Source organism: Solenopsis invicta, chromosome 4, assembly GCF_016802725.1.
Source record: "Solenopsis invicta isolate M01_SB chromosome 4, UNIL_Sinv_3.0, whole genome shotgun sequence".
NCBI lineage: Eukaryota > Metazoa > Arthropoda > Insecta > Hymenoptera > Formicidae > Solenopsis > Solenopsis invicta.
Window position 1 is genome coordinate 4,902,016 of NC_052667.1, and position 21,364 is coordinate 4,923,379.

General features: G+C 37.0%; 1 protein-coding gene across 11 annotated transcripts; it reads right to left on the reverse strand.

Annotated features, from left to right (window-relative positions):
* Positions 1-152: 152 nt before the first annotated feature.
* LOC105195590 (protein PRRC2C) lies at positions 153-21,010 on the reverse strand. Of its 11 annotated transcripts, none has more exons than XM_011161060.3 (20): positions 20,548-21,006; positions 19,347-19,494; positions 18,811-19,062; positions 17,632-17,788; positions 16,584-16,823; positions 14,308-14,388; positions 13,920-14,224; positions 13,340-13,835; positions 12,545-13,249; positions 11,762-12,204; positions 10,090-11,655; positions 7,844-9,733; positions 7,032-7,226; positions 6,633-6,941; positions 6,292-6,477; positions 6,065-6,197; positions 5,350-5,694; positions 5,066-5,211; positions 3,941-4,205; positions 153-3,836 (listed from the first exon to the last, which is right to left on the reverse strand). In XM_011161060.3, exons 2-20 carry the CDS (start codon positions 19,437-19,439, stop codon positions 3,682-3,684), a joined length of 7,962 nt encoding a protein of 2,653 aa, XP_011159362.1. In that variant the 5' UTR covers positions 19,440-19,494; positions 20,548-21,006; the 3' UTR covers positions 153-3,681. The 11 variants fall into 11 exon arrangements, 10 of the variants coding, with proteins under 10 accessions (XP_011159362.1, XP_025990511.1, XP_025990510.1 ...); XM_026134726.2 differs by having other exon boundaries at positions 16,584-16,826; XM_026134725.2 differs by having other exon boundaries at positions 7,032-7,211; positions 16,584-16,844.
* Between the last annotated feature and the right edge of the window lie 354 nt (positions 21,011-21,364).

Here is a 21,364-nt window from a genome sequence, read left to right on the forward strand (position 1 = left end):
CGAGAATTATTTGCCACTTCTATAGAATACAAAAATGTTATTTTAGCCATATTATTGTCTCTTTTGTAATTTCTTTTATTATTAAATGTTTTTTTTATCATTTTTCTCACCTGTACAGTTATCTGTTGGGTTGTATCAATTAACTGTATAAATTAATAGTAGCAAATTGCCGTTTACTATTTTATTTTCACGTTTTAGCACGTTGGTGTATAAGTAATGTTTGTCATATTTCTAACTACAGATAATAATTACAGGCGCCCTGCGATGGGTAAACGGGTCTGTCGTATTACTTTCAATTCGTTAATACTTAAAACGTTAAATATCAGAAAACGTACAAAAAAATTATTCGCGAAAAATCTTTACAATAAAATATCAACAATTCATATATTGCCATCGATAGTAACAATTATATACGAAGATCATTTGTTGACTTTTTCACCTGCTAAAAAGCGGGAAAAAGATACAATAAATTCGACAAAAACGACACTCTACATAAATAATATCTCGCATTCTTATACATTAAAATATATGGTCCTATGTATAGTAAAAACCGTTAAAAGTACTTTTTAGTATCGTTGTAAAACGACTAATCAATTGTTGTAATACGACAGACCAGCTCGAATCTATGTGTGATATAAACAAAATCCATTTCGCATTTAAGCTACAATAAATCGTTAAACAAATTTTAATATTTTTAATAAAATTCATCGAGAAAATATCTTATGAGACATACCCATACAACTGAACGTACTTCTTTAATTTACTTACTCTTTTTAGCTTATTCTTCACCTTCATTATCCACCGAGTGTACACGTGCAATAATAATTAAAATAATAACGTAAAATAATAATAAAAATAGCAGTTGTACTAACAGTAATAGTAGTAATTGCAGCAGCAGTAGTAGTAGTAGCAGGTGATGATGATAATAATAATAATGTACAGTAATAATCGCAATCGTAATAATAAGTAGTTATAAAATAGTGATAGTACTAACAAGAGCAATAGTAATAGTGATAAATGATAACAATAATAGCTATAATAATAATAATAACAAATATATTAATCAGTAGTACGGCAATAGTAGCATAATAGTAATAATAGTAAGAAAAGATAATGATAGTAACGATAATAGTACAAATAATAATACGATTTGAAACAATGATAATAGACATAATAGCGGCAAATTGCAATAGCAATAGTAATAGTTACAGTAACAAAATCAGTTCTTTACAATAATGTACTAGATAGTAAGAAAATTAAGCAAATGCTGATAAAAGGATAAAAATCATAAAAATTCTATCAAAATTAAAAAGAATAAGGAAAACGAGACAATCATCACTATAGTACTATTACTGCTGCTGATGTTACTACTCCTGTTACTATTATTGCAATTATTATTATGGCTATTATTAAAACTATCATTAATATAATAACGCTTACTGCAAACACCAACTATTACCACTGCTACTTCTACTCCTACACTACTGTTACAATGCTGCTGACAATAATGATCCTGCTGCTGATGTTACTAATGATCGGAGTAGTAATAGCCATCGTGATAATGATGCTTACGATAGAACTCGATTCTTCAGTACTCGTACAGTCTAATCAGTTGCTCTATCGTAACGTTGATATACAATTGCGCTTTTCAAGTATACAAATACATTAAAAGTTTGTACCGGCAAAATTTCAATGTATTACGTATGAATGTCACATTGGCGACAAAATCAATAGACACATTACGCAATAGCGTGTCATACGATTACTGAAGAATTAAGCAATAACATAAGAGAAAAGCATTTACTACTGGTTTTTTTTTGAGACTTCAACAGTATCTTTTTTTTTTTTTAATATTGTATACATTGCCCGCGCTACTTGACCAAGGATTCAATTCTTTGTAACGCGAAAGAAATTGTAGCCTCACGTCTATTTCAAGCAGTTCGTGACATCATCATTATGTCGATTTACATTATACTCTTTTCTTAATAACTTTCCTCAAGTTCTCAATGCGTCAGAGAAAAAGTTTTCGGGGTGAAAGGGAATAATCGCAATCTTTATCCTCTTTCTAATCGATATTCTCTAAATTCATTGAAGTGTTAAATTTTTTTAACAAGCCTACGTATTAAGAATGTCTCTTCTTCTAATACACGTTTTTCTTCACTATTCACACAGACATCACGAGTATGACATGAAAAATTCTCAGAGTTCAAAGATAGTGGTCGTCAGTACGACTGGCAGTATATATCGTGTTTTTTTCTTTTTGTTGAAAGTTACATCTTATCTCAACAGCGCCTATACTTCTTTCGTAAAATCGAGGCGTAATGGGCATGGCCACATTTATTTTTGCTAAATAAATCTGGCAACGGTGGACTCTTGTGAATACTACTATTTATTTTCATGGGCTTTATCTTTATAACAAAGCTTTAACTGCAACGAAAGCAGAGAATATACAATCCTTTTCGTACGTTGCGATAGTAGTAGTTTAGATTGCGGTTCGGTTGATCCAACATAATCTTTCTAAGCGTGAAAAGACTCGATATAATCCGTATGGCTTTTCACGCTTCACAAGCAATATCTTATATACCTAATGATTGAAACTCGTCGCGAATGAAGTTAGATCATGATAATTCGCGCGATACCTATAAACAACAGTTTCCTATTTCCGTCGCGCAAACCTCACCATGACCTCGCGTCATCGACAAAACGACCAATATACATGGAGCTTTTCCTTGTCGCAATATATACGGGCGACATAGTCGTGCTTATATCAGACTCGTGGATATCATCCTAATCGGTAAGTGATTCCGCTTCTTATTGTTCGGATAAACGGAGGACTTTACGTCGCCGCTTGTTTCAGTCCTTTCGAACATGCTACATGTACGAAATTGCAAGAATTGTAACATTTCGTGGTTACTCTTGCACTTTCTTCTTCTCCTGACGTGATCAAGAAAACGTGCATCGTGCGTCCTAGGGCATACAGTATCGTTTACCGCAGGCTGATCCTGATCTGGGTACAGAGAGATATACATATATATGAATGTATACATATAGAGTCCGTGTAGATTTTTTTTTATCTCACTTCCCATAGATACAACCTCACGAACGTGACTCCTTAACGATACAGAACATTTTTTTATATGACTCGCATTTGTAATCAATTAACATTTCACTCGACGACGGCACATATTTTGAGTCAAGTATTCAAACATTACACGACAATTTGAATGTGTCACTTTTTCAAGCTTTTTGTAACAGTATCAATCAGCGCTGATTAACTTGTCGCCATTCTTAAATATGTTTATGTATGTTCGATATTATTTAATAATGGAAATGCTTAATAAACGTCTTTTTGACTGCACAAAAGACGGTAAGTTTATGCTGTTAGAACTAAAGAACAGGAAAGGTGCGTAGAGATAATGTTACCTTTCTACAAGTTCTTTCTTTCAATACAGCAGAAAACTCAGATTTTTAATCAATCTATTTAACTAGTCGATTATATAAGCACGTGATTTCGTAGAGAAACGAATTCCATTGTGACACTGGCGTGCTTTTTCCTCGAGAAGTGGAAAAGCACGTTAGTCTTTGCCCTTATTTTTCGACGAGATTATATCAAAGGTTTAATCAAAGAAAGATGTTTTCCACAAAATGGAAGAACAAGTTCACCCTCACGAATATTCACGTTCACTCGTTTTGTTGATTCACTTCTTCCTTATTGTTATCACTATCTTGTTGGTTCACATTGGGCTTGTTGCTCCCAGATTGCGTTCCAGACGGACCATCATTCATCTTGTCATTATGGTTGTCAGATTTGTCATTGGAATCCATTTTAACGTTCCCTAGAGAAAGTACCATTATTAACTATATTTTAATGAAAATACAGGTTACGTTAGGTACAATGTTAAATATATAGCTTTTACATGTATATCAATGTTTTACAAACCTTGTGATGAATAATATTGTTGCTGCATCTTCATGTTACGTTGCTGTTGTTGTTGCTGGTGTAAATTTGGTCTGTGACGATTAATTTGCGCTTGTTGCTGCTGCTGTGTTGGCATACAAGCAGGCTGTTGTTGCGTGGGATTATTTGGGTTTGGACCTGTAAACGGTACTACGGGACGTTGTATCGGTGGTGGATAACGCTGTTGCGATGGTTGGATACCAGCACGAGGCGGCATACCCATTCCACGTACATTCTGTTGTAAAACCTGTAGATTAATGCACAAGACTATATTGTCTCATTTTTCATCTGCAAACCAGATGAAAATAATAAACTAACTTCGTCTTTTTTTTATTTTAATCATATATTTATATAAAACGATTTTATTCAAGAATTTCTTGTTAATGTATAATATTAAGTGTTAATAATAACATCTTATTTAATTTCCCACTTTTTACTGATGATGAAGTTTTGTATGCATATTATATAGAACAAAAGTTTTTTTTTTTTAGTTATATTACAATCATTTTATTTTCAATGATACTTTATAATGTATATACTTATGTAAATTTATCTCTTTCTAAATTAGAAGATTTTCTTCAAAGATACGCAAAGATGTGTATTCTAATTTTTATCCAAATTTGATCCATTGAAAAAAAAAAGATAATTTATATAACTACAGATTTTGTAAAGTACAGTTTAATATAATGCACATATAAATATAAGATGATATTTAATTCTTCAATACTGAGAGATAAATCTAGAAACTCTAAGAAAATAATAATTATAGTATAAAATATTAGAAATAGATTGTTCAAGGTACTTTCTGCTCTAAAATAAATAAAATACTGAAAACGCTTATTTCAAGACATGTTGCAGCACATCTTACATACTTGTACATCTCTTATTAATATTAATTCAAGTGCATTGAAGTGCATGTCAAACATTTTCCTTACTTTATTATGATATAAAATAAAGCCTTCTACACAAGTTTACATAAGATCTTTCCTTATCTTGAATTTTAGATCCCCTTAAAGTATTGACATATGAAAATTTGATGTGTTCAATTTAATAAAATACATGCACAATATTTAAATGAAATAACTTTAATGAATAAATGGTACATACGTAGTTATTGTAGCTGCTTACCAGAGCAGACTGACTAACGCCCTGATATTGTTGATATTTGTGATGTTGTGTAGGACTCGGCTGTGGTTGTTGTGATGAAGATTGCTGTTTGCAATTTCTTGATTTAGGCGATGGTATTTGAGGAGCTACAATTAAAATATTAAACTAATGTATAAATTTAATATAGTCTATGTTCTTGTATTAATTTTTTAAGAAATTGTAACTTTCTCGACAAACACACACACACGCGCGCGCGTATGTGTGTGTGTTTAAAATGAGCTTACTTGAGCTAAAAACTGATGCAAGCACATCCTGTTGATTTCCTGATGGGCTCTTTAATTGTCTAGGCTGCTCCTGCGGTTGGTGCTTACTAAGAAACGTAGGTGCTGCATTTCCTGGTCCTGGCAGACCACCAGTAGGATTGCGAAATTGTTGAGCTGCTGCAGCTATTTGCAATCCTGAACTGGATAGAAAGCTGGGGCCATAATTTTGTAGACCAACAGGGGTTGCACTACCTGTTGCCAGACTTTGGCTATGCTGGCCAAATCCTTGAAGACCATAGTGAGTTCCAGTTTGTTGAGTAGCACCACCGGATTGATAGAAGCCTGTTTGTGATCCAGGAAATACATCTAAAAATATAATTAAGACTTTACATAAAATAACTGAAACCTTCAAAATGGGACGCACACGTAAAAACATTGTATCTGTCGATTCTTCTGACAATATTTCTTTACATAAATTATAAAATACATCTATTTCTATAATTTTAATAAAGTTTTATTTCTATTTGCAATGTATTTTTATTGAATATCAAATATTATGATTCTTTCACGCGATAATAACAAATGTATAATAATGTACTACAACCGCTAAGAATAATTATATAATTAAAGTCCAAAATTTTAGATTAATTTAAAAAAAATATTTGTACTCGTCTTAAATAGAGCAATGTAAAATGATCTGAGTAGCATGCAAATTTATGATAAAATATGAATTTACCGGCGGATGTAGCACTATAATAACTGTTGGATGCTTGCACATTTGGACCGGGTCTCTGCACTAATTGCGAATTGCTCATGTAACTACCGCTTACACCGAGCACTTGATTTGGATCGTATGGTATATAAGCCAACTGAAAAAAAGATAAAAAAAAGATAAGGTTTTGTCAGTAAGTTTACACTACTGGAGTTATTGCGACAGAATAGATTTATAACGTAAAATTGCACCTGATTGGGTTGGGGAGCAGATGGGGTCTGGAAATGCGGAGCTTTAGTTCCGATTGCTCCAATTGGTTGAGACGACGGTTTAACGCTTGCCGACATTAGAGAATTTGATGACGAACTGATTAGTACCGTATTAGGATTATTACTGAGTTGCTGATTCTGTCCAAATGGCGGACCAGCTGCTGCGGTCTATCAAGAGAAATTAATAATTACACCACTCCCATTATAAATATCTACGGTACAATATAAAGTAATAACAAACATTACTTTTATGTAGATACAATTCCCATAGAAATTTATATCGTTGTGCAAGAGATATTACAAGAAAACTATAATTTACGTACAATGCGGTATTGGGATAAGTTGTTCTGGTACATTTCTGGTGTGGGAGCATTTGGCGCGTGAGGTGGTGGCGGTGGTGGTTGCTGCAAATATACATTTTGTTGGCTGAACGAGCTCTGAAGGGACGGAGCGTATGGCGCGTACTGTGTAAACGGTGATCGGCTTTGATCTAACTGGAACGCTCCGTATAAACCGCCCGCTTGGGCTGGCAATTGTCCCGAGCCAGTGTTAAATAATACCGCCGGTGGTGACGGTATAGCTGACATGCCACCATATTGCGCCGCCTGTGAACCAGGATACTGTGGAAATTCCTAAAAGTAAAAAAACCGTTTCTCTTAATATTTTAGTCCTTTGTATTAAATAATAAATAAAATATAATAAACGATAAGAACGCAATATACCTGATAGTTAATATGTGAGGGCTGTCCTGTAGAATTAAATGGAGGTGGACTTAGGGGACCTTGGAGACTAACAGGAGGATGGCCAATTGGACTTTGACCAGCTCCGATGGGACTTGGTCCAGGTACAGTAGATCCTGGTTGCGTACCACTGCTCCCCGAAGACTGTTGCTGCGGCTTCACCTGCGGGGGAACCAGCTGCGCATCAGGCAAAGAGTCAGCGTCTTCCCACAAGGGACATGGTGTTTCAATATTTAGTTGTTATATACATCATGTCAATAGAACATTCTCAACAAGCATTCATTAGTTTCAAATAAAAATCATTCTCAAATCTGTTTTGAAAATCTGGTGAAAATGAACAGGTTTATTATTACATTGTAGTAATACACATACCTTGCTTCGTAATTAATAGCCAAAAAGACCACAATAATGATAATGTATGATAATGATGACGAGATTAATGATACGGTAAATACAATAAGATTAATATAATGATATTGACAATAATAAAAATAAAAATGATTTCTGTAAATTAGTATTGATTATTGACAAGTGGCTGACGTAGTATCCTTTGATCAAAGATGTTAGCCACTTACCTTTCTCATTTTCACCATACTAACTAGACAGAATTTTTCAAAAAGACACAAAAAGAAGGATAATATTAAAAAACAATTTCAATTATGACAGTAAGATCAGTAAAGACAATAACAATGCAATAACGGGAACATTAAAGTAACTTTAGTGACATGATAATTCCATAGCATGCACAATAACATGACATAATATGAAAAAATATTTACGAAATGATTTCTCACCTTGCATACGTTTGTAGATGTTGTGATTTCATTTTTTATATTGCTCTGATTGTATTGTTGGTGAGGGCTGTAACTGTCATCGACGTCGCCGCTTTCAAACGCCTGCGGGAAGCTGGTCGCGCTACTGACGACGCTGGTGCCATCCTCGTGCTCGACCACGGTTGGCATTGGTGTCGCATTCTCCCAGACTTTCTTTACGGACGCGATTTTAAGGTTGAGCTCCGCGGTCGACGGTGATATCGTGCTTTGTCCACCAGCCATGTGCATGGAGCGTGCCATGCCTAAACTCTTGCTCTTATCATCCGTCAATTGCGAAAGATCGGAGTCAAAAGTAAAGTCCAATTTCATGTCGGCATTGTCTTCGTTCTTATTAAACGACAAAGGCATTTGGATAGGTTCTTGATTCTTGTCCTTGATCAAGTCGTTTGGTTTATTGGAAAATGCAACGGAGAGCGCCGGTTGTTGATGCTGTTGGACTTGGTTGCCTTCCTCTTCTATTTCCGCACGCTTCTCGGCGCGCTGTTGCTTAATGTGATTTGAAAACTTGGATTTCACCGCCAGATCGGTTGATCCGGACGTTTTGGTCGTCTTTGAATAATTTGTATTTTCAAAGATTAAGGTCTGTACGGGAGGCGAAGATACATCGGATACATTCTTATCCGTTAGAGTTTCCTTCAGATTCTTCCCCGTTTTCTCTCCACTCGGTGAATTTCGTTGGCTGCTGTGTCCCGAGTTAGCCTCATTACCTTCATGGCTGTGATCATTTTGAGCTGTTAAACCTGACATTAATTGAATGTCTGTGGGGACCGCAGACGGAGAATTCGAACGCAATTGGCTTGTGAAAGGTTTGTCCCAAGCGTTAACCGTTGGCGGAGGAGCGGGACTGTTAGAGTCTTTAGCGTAATTGTTACCAGAGCTATTCAGCTTGCTCATATCGCTCACATCGGTCATTTGCTGCTGTTGCTGCTTCACAAGACGTTGGAACCGTGGTGCAAGTCTTGGATTTCGAGAATTTCGATTGTCGTATTGCTTCTGCGGTATGTTTGCCGGTTGTGGGATATTCTGACCAAGTAGAGGCGGTATATTCTGCACTTGTTGTAGAACCTGCTGCGATCCATTCGACTTCGATTTCGAACGATCGCGTTCACGTTCCTTCTCTTTGTCTCTTTTAATGGGTTTTACTTCCTCCTTCTGATTATGTCGGGATTCTTTTACATTTTTCTTCGAACGCACCTCTTGGAAACCATCAGCATCTACCTTATCTTCCGCTGCAACACTTGTAGCGTCCTCGGTACAACTATTTGTTTCGATTTCCGAATCCACCAGTTTCTTATCTTTCGTCTGGGACTTCTTATTAAGGTCGTTCAGTGCTTGATTCACAAGATTTGGATCGCTCAACTTTATCTCGTCAATGCGATTAATCATGCTATCTTTATTCGATTTATTTGCGACCACGCCGCTGTTAGTCGAGCTCTGACTTCTCGACCTTCCATTCTGTATTTGCGCATTTTGCATCAGAGGCGGTATACCATCGGGGTGATTCTTTTGAGCGCTAAATCCAGCATTCTGCAGATTTCGTTTTTCTGCTCCCGGGGCTCGCGACGCCGGATTGGAAGACTTGGGATTTTTCTCACGTTGTTCTCTAGTATTTACCAATTGTTCGTTTCTACGGGAATGCACATTAGCGCCGATGGCATTTTGGCTCGCCAATTGAATGGCTCGTCCACCAAAATGCTTGTTGCGGGTATTACGAGACTCTTTGTGATCCTCTATATGCTCCTCGCTGTTCTCCGATGTAGTTTCCCAATCTTCGTTACCTACATCCGATTGCGGCTGTTTCGATACATTGCCACTGCTGCCGCGTGAACGAGCTTCGCGGTTATCCCTTCCCTGAAACGCAACAACACATTGTTGCATTATTAAAAGAGAAGTAAATATATACCCATTTTTAATAAATTTTGACTCTTACATATAACAATTTTTTTTAAATAAAAATAAAAGTATAAAGGTAGGAAATATAAGAATTAAGTAAATAGTAACTTTAAAACCTCCATTTCAATAAAATTGTAATATAAAATATTTCATATTAATCTCGAATTTCTACATTTAATATATTACCTATTGTCTGGTATTTTATAAATCTTATAATAATAAAATAAAATAAAAAAAAATAAAAAAAAATGTAAGTACTAGTAAATTTTTGTACTTTAAATATCTGTGTATAGCATAAAAAAAATTATACATACCCTCCTACTTCCACTACGAGTTCTCTTGGAACGGGATTCTTCCTTTCGCATTTGTGCTTTCTGGGATGGGACGTTGGCGACTTGATTATGGCTCGCTTCTTGCTTGTTACCGGACTGTTGAGCTTGCTGACTCGGAGACTTATTACGTCTACCCGTGATACCCGCTGTAAGGGCCTGTTGTTTTGCAATTATCTTATCGTCAGTAGACTCAACTGGCGCGGATTGCAGGAGACTCGCATCTTTCTCTGAAGTCGGAGTTGGTAAATTTTGCCGTCCGGCAATTTGTTGATGTTTCTCGTCCGTATTACGTTCCGACGAAAACGGACTTTTACTAGACGGCGGTCCGTAACCTTCCATACGACTGCCCGTGGCTGGGCTATTTCGGATACGAAAACCGCCTCTGCCGCGACGAGACGGTTCGCCTGATGGCGCGAAAGCCTCATGACTGGGCTTACCGTCATACGTTCTTTTCTCGCTGCGCGTCTGAGAGTACTCGGTACCACGCTTATCCTCTCGTCTTGACACTTCACGATTGCGCTCCTCCTTCTCAACTTTCTGAGACGGTTTTGGGGAGCGAGTCGATCGCTTATCCTCCTTTCCAGATTCAGTAGAGCCTGATATCTCGTCAGCGCTGTTCTCGGAATCGGTGTGCCCATATGAACCGCTTTTGGCGGACATCCCGGATTTGCCAGTAGGTCGTGGTCCGCCTCTTCGTCCTCTAGATTCCGGGCCACGCCAACCACGAGTGTAAACGCTGTAGGTACCTCCCCATTGACGTCCACCCCGAGCTTCCCGAATTCTAGAACTGGAGCCACTACTGCTCGTTCTGTTACGAGTACTCTTTTCTCTCTTCTCATCCTTAGCTTGCTCTTTGCCATCCTCGGCAATGACTTCTTCTCTTTTTTCTGAAACAGGCTTATCCAACAAGCTCTGTTTAATTTCATCGCTTTCCTTGCCATCTTTGACGGCTTCTGCTATCTTCTCTTCCTCTTTCTCAAAAGTCGGTGATATCGCGTCAGCCCATGCTTTCGGCGAATTATCACCTCTATCGATCTGTCTGCTTTCCGGAGTACGTTCCGTTTTTCTATTCCATACATCTGTATCCTTTTTCGTGTCGGCGCCACTTTCCTTTGGCTGTTCTTTCTTCTCTTGAAGATCAGAACTACCTCTCTTCAGCTGAGTCAGACTGCGCTTCTCGTTCTTCAATTCGTCTGCTTCGATTTTCTCTTTAGTAACTGGACCAGGCGGTTGCCTTCTATCTCTTTCTCTTTCCCTAGTCTCTTCGTGGTACAAATCTCGTTTCTTCTCCTCATAATCTGACACTTCGTTTACCCAAGAACTGCAATCCCGTAATTTGTGCAATTCGTCATCGCGCAAAGATGTTTTCGATTCTCTGGAGGTGCGACTGTCACGTGAGTCGGGTCTTTGTGGACGTTCGTTGCGTTCTTCCTTCGGCGCGTCGCGACGATTTTCAAGCTGTCTGTCTTGTCCCACGTTGCGTTCTTCACGCCATTCTGGGTTCTCAGAGCGTTCCCTTTGGTCGCGTTCTCGCTCATCAAAAGAATCCTAAAAAATAAAAATTTTTCAAGTTAAATACAAAATCGAGATAAGCCGGTCGATATCAATATCAATGATAAAATCTATCGCACAAGAATTTGTTTCATATTCTTACCTTTGAATAATTATCGTATTCCTTCTTGTCTTTGTCACGCGTATCTCTCACATCCCGAGTATCACGGCTAGTAGAACGAGAATCTTTGACATCGCGACTGTCTCGGTTGTCACGGACATCTCGATTATCTCTCGAGTCCAAACTCTCTTTTGAATCTCGTTCTTTATCATCAAAATGTCTCTCACGTTCCCAAGAATCACGAGGATGCCTGTCATCGTACTCGTAGTCTCTGAAATTACGGCTGTACTCGTCGTAATAGCCACCTGGTTTGCGGCTATCGTATGACCGATGCGAAGAATGTCGATAACGATCTTCTCTTGGCGGCGGTGCGCCACTACGATGATCTCGAGATGGAGGTCGTTCATCGTCCAATGGTGCCGATGCGTCCGAATCGGTTCTATTACGACGTTGTGATGGCATAGGTTGCTTCATACTGCTATCTACTAATACAAGTTTCACTTAATATAATACATGGTTTTTTTGACATTTTATTAAGAAGAAAATAATGATTAAACAAGCTTTTAAACAAGAAGAAATGTTGTGATAAAGATCATTCTAATTTAAGATAAAATCACACTACTAAATTTTTAACCAAACTAAAAAATTTAATTTACGAGTACAAATTTACTAATTATAAAAATGTTTACACCTACTACAGTTGAGCTTATCATGCTGTTCTACATTGTAAAATAGTAAAAACTGTTAATAATTCTTTTCTTAACAATTCAATTGCAATTAGAATAAAAAAAGTGATTCTTATATAAGTAATTCATAAAAACTTACTCAATGAGTTGTAATTGTGAAGCCATCTACCGGGATCGTATTGTTGAGAGAATGGAACAGACTGGGAAGCAGGTCTTTCCGCATTCGGTGAAATTCGGTTGAAATTCGCACTACTTCTCTCGGCCTGTTGCTTTTGAAACCTGGGCGGCAAATTATTCTGAAAGTGTCGGGAGAACGCCGGTTGCTCGCGATCTCTCGAGTCCCTTTGTTCACGATCGCGATCGCGTTCCCTTTCACGCTCGCTACGCACCGTGTCTTGTCGTAAAAAATTTTGCCGATCGCTCTGACGAAAATCCGTCAGTCCTTGATCTCTGCTCTCTCTTAAATTGTCACGAACATCGCGTATACATATTGTTGCATTCATTTTCTCATCTTTTCCTTCAGACGAGGTACGAGATCGTTCTCTACTTTCTCGCTCTCTATTCTCCTTCTCTCTCTCCCATTCGGGTATAGGAAGAGGTACAGGTGGTACGCTAATCAAGCTCTTGGATTCGCCAGACTGCGTACGTTCCTCATCCTTATGTTTCGCCTGCTTTTCCTTCATCTTTTGCTCCAAGTCTTGCAATTTCTTAGCCGCTGCTTGTTTCGTTGATTCTTGGAAACGTTTCTCCTCTTCTTCCTTGCGCAATCGCGCACGCTCCACAACGGATGCAACTTCAACCTTGATTCTACGACGTTCGTTCCATGTCTCATCGTCCTCAACACCTGTTTTTTGTAGCATAGATAAATGCATTAAAATATGACTTAAATAAATCATTCGGTTTGGATTTCTTATTCTACTCAAACTACACTTACCTCTTAAAGAGTGTACAGAGTGCAATTGCGATTGATTGGCGTAGCCACTTGCACCATTCGAGCCACGATAATCGCGATTCATAGGTTGAGTCCAAGAACGATGTGGCGGATCACGGAGCTCCTTCGAGTCTCGATTATCTCGAGATTTCTCCTTCTCCTCCGTGGCATTATCATCGCCTTTTTTCTCCTTGGCATCTTTCTTTTCGTCACTTTTCGATTGTTCTGATTCACCTTCGTCGTCGCTAAAGGCCAATTTTTGGTTATAATCAATATCATCGTGCGCAGCCCATCCTGCGTCACGGGAAATATCATCCATACGAGTAAGATCTTCCTCCTTGATAATGGGTCTAGTCAGAATTTCTTCTTCAGCTACGCGCTCACGTTGAGGAGGTGGGAATCGATCCAAGGGATGATTAAATCTAGGTCGGGGGCTGTTGGGTCCAGCATTTGGTGCAAATTGCGAAGAAAATCCACCAGGAAAATTTGATCTATACATCTAAAAAAACAATATATTTTATTAAGCAAGTTAAAAAAAGACCTACGCAAGTTCAGACTTTCAAAATTTTTATGATAAACTTACAAATGGCGGGATAAGTCCCCGATAATGATGCAGATTTGGCCCAACCTGATGAGAACCGGAAGAAGGTGCAGGACCTTGATTGTTTACGGAATTATGCTGGCCTCCCGGGCCCGCGCCCATGTTGGGCGATTGGCCCAAGTTCTGCCGCCCTCCACCGGGTCCCTCCTGGGTATGCCCTCCTGAAACAGGTATATTTAAAGGGAGGGCCTGGCCCGCCGGAGTATTCCCATTTCCGGGACCAGCTGATGTTACTGGTACTGCGCCACCTGCCGTACGACTTCCGCCTTGAATCCAACTTCCTTCGGCTGCAAAGATCAAGTCGCAAATGACTAGTCTATATACTTTCAAACCAAACAATTTTACGATGATTAAGATGAAACAAACTTACTCTGTGGACGCAAGCTCGGCCCTGGACCATATTGCGCATTTAACTCTCGATTCAATTGCTGTTGGTTTCCCGGCGCTCCACCTACATAATTTATTCATTGTATTAGAAATAAAAATAGATAACATATAAGATACATTATAAATTCCGATGCCTATAATACGTAATATCAACTGACAAAGACAGGATAAATATTTAGTAAGTGATAAACAAGATACATGCTCGCACACGATTATTTCGCAGATTGTGCGTAAGACTTTCTCACATATATATATATATAACAACGTGCTTTACGGAGGTAGTGTCGTGAATGTAACAAAAACTAAATAACAGAAATAAAGCATAAATAAAGATAAAGTGCGCGATTATTAATAAAACAAATTAATATCTAATTTTATTCTACAATAAACGTAAGAAATCACGTAAAAAAAATTACACGAATCGATAAAACATGTAATTTCATCTCAAATTACATGAAGCATATAATTATTTTAATTAAAATACATACAGATGTAAATACATTTGTGTATTTAAAATTATATATTATATAACAACTACATTTCCCATAAAATAATACTTCTACTGTAAATTTATATATTTTTCCATAAACATTGTATATATTGTAACATTAAAATAATTAGAAAATTTTATTCTGCAACATATAAAATTATATTATAACATGTATGCATTTGAGATCGATCAAATAATAATAAAAAAAATATTTCAAATTTCTTTTCCATATTAAATACATTCCATCCACATAAATCTTAATAAATTATAATAATTTTGTTACAATCATACATGCTTAATAATGTTTGGTGATAATGTTGTTCAAACCATTTTTTTCGCATATAAACGCATATTAACTTATTCAAGGGTATTAAGTAATATAAGTATTTTACTTAATAGAATATCAAAAAATAATGTATTTCATGGTGCATTTTAAAAAATATGAAGAAATTCAAATAAAGTAACCCAAACTAATTTAGAAAGATTAATTGAATTTAAGAAGACAAAGAATACGTCTCTTAACATTATGTACTAATCTCGATTTTTCATACGTATACATATACATACATACATACATACATACATACGTGTGTGTGTGTGTGTGTGTGTGTAAATTTGATCTTAAAAATGGTACAAAAAAGAGAGAAATGATGTGTAAGTCTGTCGGTACATATTGTGGTGTCATCTAATTTTCTACGAACGTATATAATAATGCAGATTAACATTTATAATCAAGTCAATCTTATACACTATACCAAAAATTATAATGTAATGAATGTGTATTTTGAATATTTTTTAACTAATACAAAGCCATAAATTAAGTTTTACTACTGATAATGTCAAGTATATATTAACTATTCCACAAAAACAATTACTTGACAATTTTTTTAGATAAAAAGGGTTTCATAAAAACTTTAATTTTTAGAATACATTACTAGTTAACAAATATCTTTAAAGGGTAATATTTATTATATATATATTTTTTATATATAATTTTGAAATTTCTTTTGTGGAATAGCATGTAACATAAAAATAATCGTGCGTAAAATAAATTCAAAATTTATTAATATAACACTTTATGTAATAAATAATAATGAACACATTTGCCATATAAAATTTACCATATCATTATTGAAAACTTTAAGAAATAATATAATTACAGTTAATTGCATTTGATATAAAAAATGTTTATTTAACTTTAAAATATATTTTAGTAACTAATTTTTTTTATATGTTAACATATACAAGGGTATTTCTATATAAATAAAAAAAAATAAAATAAAAAAAATTGATCATAGCAGAGTTTCATAATAACAAAATTAAAACTAATCAATGATAAAAAAAATATTAATGACTAGATAAATCTTTAGTTTCACATAGCTTCCACTGTATACATAATTAAATCAAATTAATTTTATCATTTTAACATGTTTTATCATCGCTATATTTTTTAAGACATATGCAAATGAGTAGTCTTCATGAAATATCCAATGTATAAATAAATTACTACTTCTTAAAGCACAGACCCATTATTGGCCTTTAGAGTTAAGAATCCGCATGCAGCGCATTCTTGTACATCTCTGCTGCAGTTTTCATCATCAAAGGATTTATTTACATCTATGCAGTTTCCATCTTGCTCATGATCGAGTAAATTTTAATCAAAATGCAACCTTAAACAAAAAACTATCATGGGGAGAAGCACAGAAAGGCACTACTGACAAAAGGATAAAAAAGTTGAATCTAGCAGCAACAGGCAAGTAGTACCCCACCTGAATGGTTGTGGGAATACGGCTGTTGCTGTAGTAACGAGTGTTGGACTGCGACTGAGATTGCATTGGATGTTGTTGAGGACTGTTGAGTCTGGCTCTGAGTGGAGACGGAGGCGGACGGCTGTCCACTGAGACTGGGAAACTCGTGTTGGAACTGCGGGGACTGGTGGGCGAGGAAACTCAGTCCAAGGGCACCTCTTCCCCCTTTCGCGCCCCCCACGAGCCCCGCGTAACCAACCACTGCTGCCACAATGGGCGTACCTATCAATTAATTTGCACCACCCAAACGACACCACTCCGTTCATACTTTACTCATGCCCAATGTCCAGAAATGGATGTTAAAAGGATATATCGCAAATATCAGCTAAACAAGAATGATTACTGTCACATTTTATATCGCGATATATCGTTATCTCAGAGTTTATCAAGCCCTTTATCAATCCAACTCTGGACATCTATTTAACGTTTCATGATGTAGTTACGTGCGTTTATATTCCAATAGATTGTTTTAAATAAATATTATATGCGGCATCAGTACAATAATATCACACAATTATATATTAATATATATGTTGAATTTATAATATCATGTAATTAGTATAATGTACCAATTACATTGATTCTCAATCCTATTTGCTATTGATCAGCATATGTAAATAATAATTTATACATAACCAATAACCACAAAATATATATACAATCAATTTTGCACAAGTCGCCTCTGTCTACGGTTTTGTACACTCTCTTCTCGTAAGGGGAGACGACTGTAAATACCTCATGTGGAAAAATGTTTTTTTGCTTTGTAGTTGTGATTGATTAGATATCATTAGAAGTTTTTAGTCATAAAAGAATTAAAAAAAAGGAGTCCTTTCAAATTCCCTTTTTTTTTTTTCATATTACTTTAATAAGCATACATGCCTGCTTTTAGATAAACGAGTTTAAGAGTATATTATGAAATGGAAAAATGTACAAAATAAGAAAAGTAAATAACTTAAAACCTTAACATTTTAATGTTAATCGATATTATGCATACATGCTTTCTACATACCGTCTCCTGTTCTGCTCATAATCGCACTCCATGATGATTTGTTGTTTGCCTGATCCAAAAAAGGAGCTTGTGACACATTTTGTTGTGTCGGCAGTAAAGAATGTAGGGATGTTGAAACAGTGGTCCCTGCTGCGCATTGTGCTGTTGAAGAGACAGTCTGCAAAGAGATATCAATTTTAATAGCCTATCTTTGCTTATACATAATATGTATAAACACAGTTCTGATTATTCTACTTGTTATTAAAAACAAGTAAATATTTAAAATAAGCTAAAGACAAGCAAATTTAGAACGTTAAATAATAAATTTAAAATAAAGAGCTGATTTATTTTAATAATCATATTACAAAGTTCGACTAGAGTTTCAGCTGTACTTAACCTTTATTAATCACAATTATATCAAAATAATCTAACTAGAATTGTAAGTTTACATGGTTAATTTGCTGTTAATTAATTAAATAAAAGCATTGACTCAATCAAAATAACATTAATATTATTATACCTATTTTAATATTATTAAATAATATTATTAAATATGTTATAATTAAACTTATTTTTTTTTGCTGAAAGAGAAAATTATTTTAATTTGTATAAACATAATAATGGTCTTTTTTAGCACCATTTGTACATTTTTTTTATTAAAAAGACAGAGGCAAAACTATGGATGCTTTGTGTAATCATAAAAAGTAATTTCTGCTAAATTAAATGGCATCCATAAGAGAAAACTGATAAAAGAATACTGTGAGAAAACAATAAATTTTTTAGTGACTTCTATAAAGCAATTGAGTAATTCCTAGCTTTGTGAACAGTGAGGTGCTTAAATAGATCTTTTTTGGTGTAGAAACTCCAGCAATTTAACCAATCGTGTATTGCCATCAGCTTAATGAGTTTGTCAAATTGGCTAAAATTGCAGTGACCTTTGCATTAATTACACCAAAAAAGTAACTCATTTATGCACCTCATTGTAATTATCATCCATAAATCAACCTTGATTTGTCTTCTATCCTCAGTCTATGCTTTAATTTTATAAGAAATTGATTGGAGAGTTGAAAGTTTGAAGGAAAAGGAGCGAGGTAAATTTGTAATTTTGAGATCAATAAACTCTTTCATCTTATTATTCTGATCTCTTTTGTCTTATTATCTTTATCTTATCCTAAAAGAAATAATTAAATTATAACTTACAGTAGTGTTATCTAATGAAGTTGCTACTGTGGTGGTAGTAGTAGTGGTCGATGATGTTGAATCCTTAGTAGTAGCCCAACCACTTCCTCCACTTGGCACAAGACTGACAGCCGGGTCACTGCTGCTAGTTTCGCTTTTTAAACTGGGCAAATTAGCTGGAGGACGCCGTGCCGAAGGCACCTTTCCAAGACTTTGCATTCCATGTTTGCGCGGTAATGTATTTTTTTGTTGATGCGGCTCCAAACATTCACCCTAAACAGAAATTATGGGTGAAAATATTTAGCTAATTTGCTCTGTAGATGAGAGCTTTTTTGAACAATGTCACAAGTAAAAAAAAACTTAGCACAATCATTTAATATAAAAAAAATTTTAAGCTCCATTTTATATTCATAATTATATATTAATATTAACATATAAAATGTTTGTAAAATTAAAAGTATTTAAAATCTCATCTAATTGAGTTAAGAGACACTTGTGAACAAAGGCATCTCACAGAGAACTAATAAGAAAAAGTAATAAAATGTTGGCCAACTCACCCTACTCACCCGGTACAAGCTATTGATATCTAATGATTGAAACTTGGATTTTCCTTTCTCCCCCTTCGACACAATCCCTGACAGAGTAGACATGCTGTCTGCACGCAACCATTTAGTACCAATCAGACCCAAAGAACGAACCCTTTGTCTGCAAGGACAAAGTTATCTAAAATAATCTTTCTCTATTATCCTATTATTATTATTAATAATGACAATTGGAATAAGAAAATCTAGACAAAACATATTAATTCAAATAAACACAAGAATTTCAACACACTAATGACATTTTGAAAGCCTTCCTTAAATTACGTAAAATGTATCCTTACAATTCAAGCGGGTGAAATCAGCATTATGCTTAATAATAAAGAATTTAACTGTTATAAAAGCTCTTAATAAACGTGCCCGCTCTATAATGTTCGCTCAATAAAAATATATAATCAAGCTAAAACGTAAATCGCGATACATTATAGCGTACCGCGATATCACGCAACACAACTATCGTTGTGATACTCTTAATAATTTTACTCCAAACGCTGCACAAAATCAATTTCCTCTAACGCGGCAATGTGGCAGCACTAATACCATCACGATCCGTCTCGATAATGCGCGAAAGTAGCGTGGAGGAGTTTCTAAAAGCGCATAAATGTCGAGGGAGCGCGTCACTGGTGGGAAGCAAGCGGAGCCCGAGAAAAAGCTTTGTCTGTCACGCTGTCAGAATAAAGCCGCACGCGACGATAAAAAAGGCCAAAGTAAAAGCGACAAAAATAACTCGACTTATTGCGAACTCGTTATTCCTCGCGTGCCCGATCAGAAGGGAACGCCAGGGCCGAGGGGGAGGGGGGGCAGGTGTAACGTCGTGTTCAGGCGACCCAACCCCTCGCGGTCGTGTCAAAGATCGGCGGACCGCTCAAAACAACGCGGTCCACCCGTCGGCAGGAGGGAGAGGGGTACAGGAGGAAGAGAGGAAGAAAGAGAGACGGCCGCGCGCCGTGATGCCGTCGTGGTTCTCGCCGCGATAACGGTACCCCGTCGAAAGAAAGCGGACGGTCCCGCGCAGGGGACGCACGGGGGGAGACGCGTCAGGAGACGAGGGGAACGAGAGGGGAGGAGAAAAAGTGTCTGGTACAGCGGACCATCCACGTAGGAGGGACCTGGCGGCGGCCCGCGGGCCGCGGTACGGATGCGGAAAATACCGACTTACCTTGGTCCGTCCAAATGGGTTACCAATTCACAACAGGGTTAACTCCCAGTGAAACTAGATTAACGCGCGGATCGCCACGGATTGCACCCTTTACGACGGCAGGCACCGCGCCTACGGGGACGCACGGAAACTTCTTTTCTACCAATTCGTCCAAGATGGCGAATGCGCGACTCTCTCGGGTCCTTCCACCGCCGCGGATCAATACAATTACGTCACGCACGCCAAGGGGAACGCGCGTTCTCACAGACGCGCCACTCGTCGGCGGATCCCGCGGCTGTACCGCGTCACGTTCACGATTTTCACGACTCTCGTGCGTAAAATCCGTTCCTCGTCCGATCGCGATTTGCGCGTGAATCCCGTGGGCTGCTCGCGGTCCGTCCGGACGATGCGTAGGTTACTCCTCACGGAAATGGAGCGCCCCGGGGAAGATTCACGGAATCACTACTTCCGCTCTCACCACCGTCCGTTGTGCGTGCGGCAGGAGAGTGGACGCACACTAGCGGAACTGAACGAAACTGTAGTACGTTTCGTGGCCGCTCCGCGGCGCTGCTCGCCGCCGATTCCATTCGCTCTACACCGCCATTAATGCGCGTCCAGAGAATTGACCAATCGCATAGGTCGATTGGCCATATTGTTCAAATACGATTTGTCCATTCGTTCGTTGATCTTGGGCTTTGTATACACGATACTAAAATCGGTTCGATATCTCGGATAAAGAGAAAATAAAGCGCCAAGCGTGCATAATATGTCAACTTCATCGTTTCCAATCATTTTTTACACGACCGATTCATTCGATCGTCTCGTCGCACTATACCGA

Bases quoted from the DNA above. Each gene is read 5' to 3' on its own strand.
- LOC105195590 (XM_026134722.2), bottom strand. From the start codon at position 19,439: ATGTCTACTCTGTCAGGGATTGTGTCGAAGGGGGAGAAAGGAAAATCC. The intron at 5,212-5,349 runs GTAAGCTCATTT...TTTTAATTGTAG, and splicing joins TGCATCAGTTTTTAGCTCAA to CTCCTCAAATACCATCGCCT. The intron at 4,206-5,065 runs GTATGTACCATT...ATTAATCTACAG, and splicing joins TAAGCAGCTACAATAACTAC to GTTTTACAACAGAATGTACG.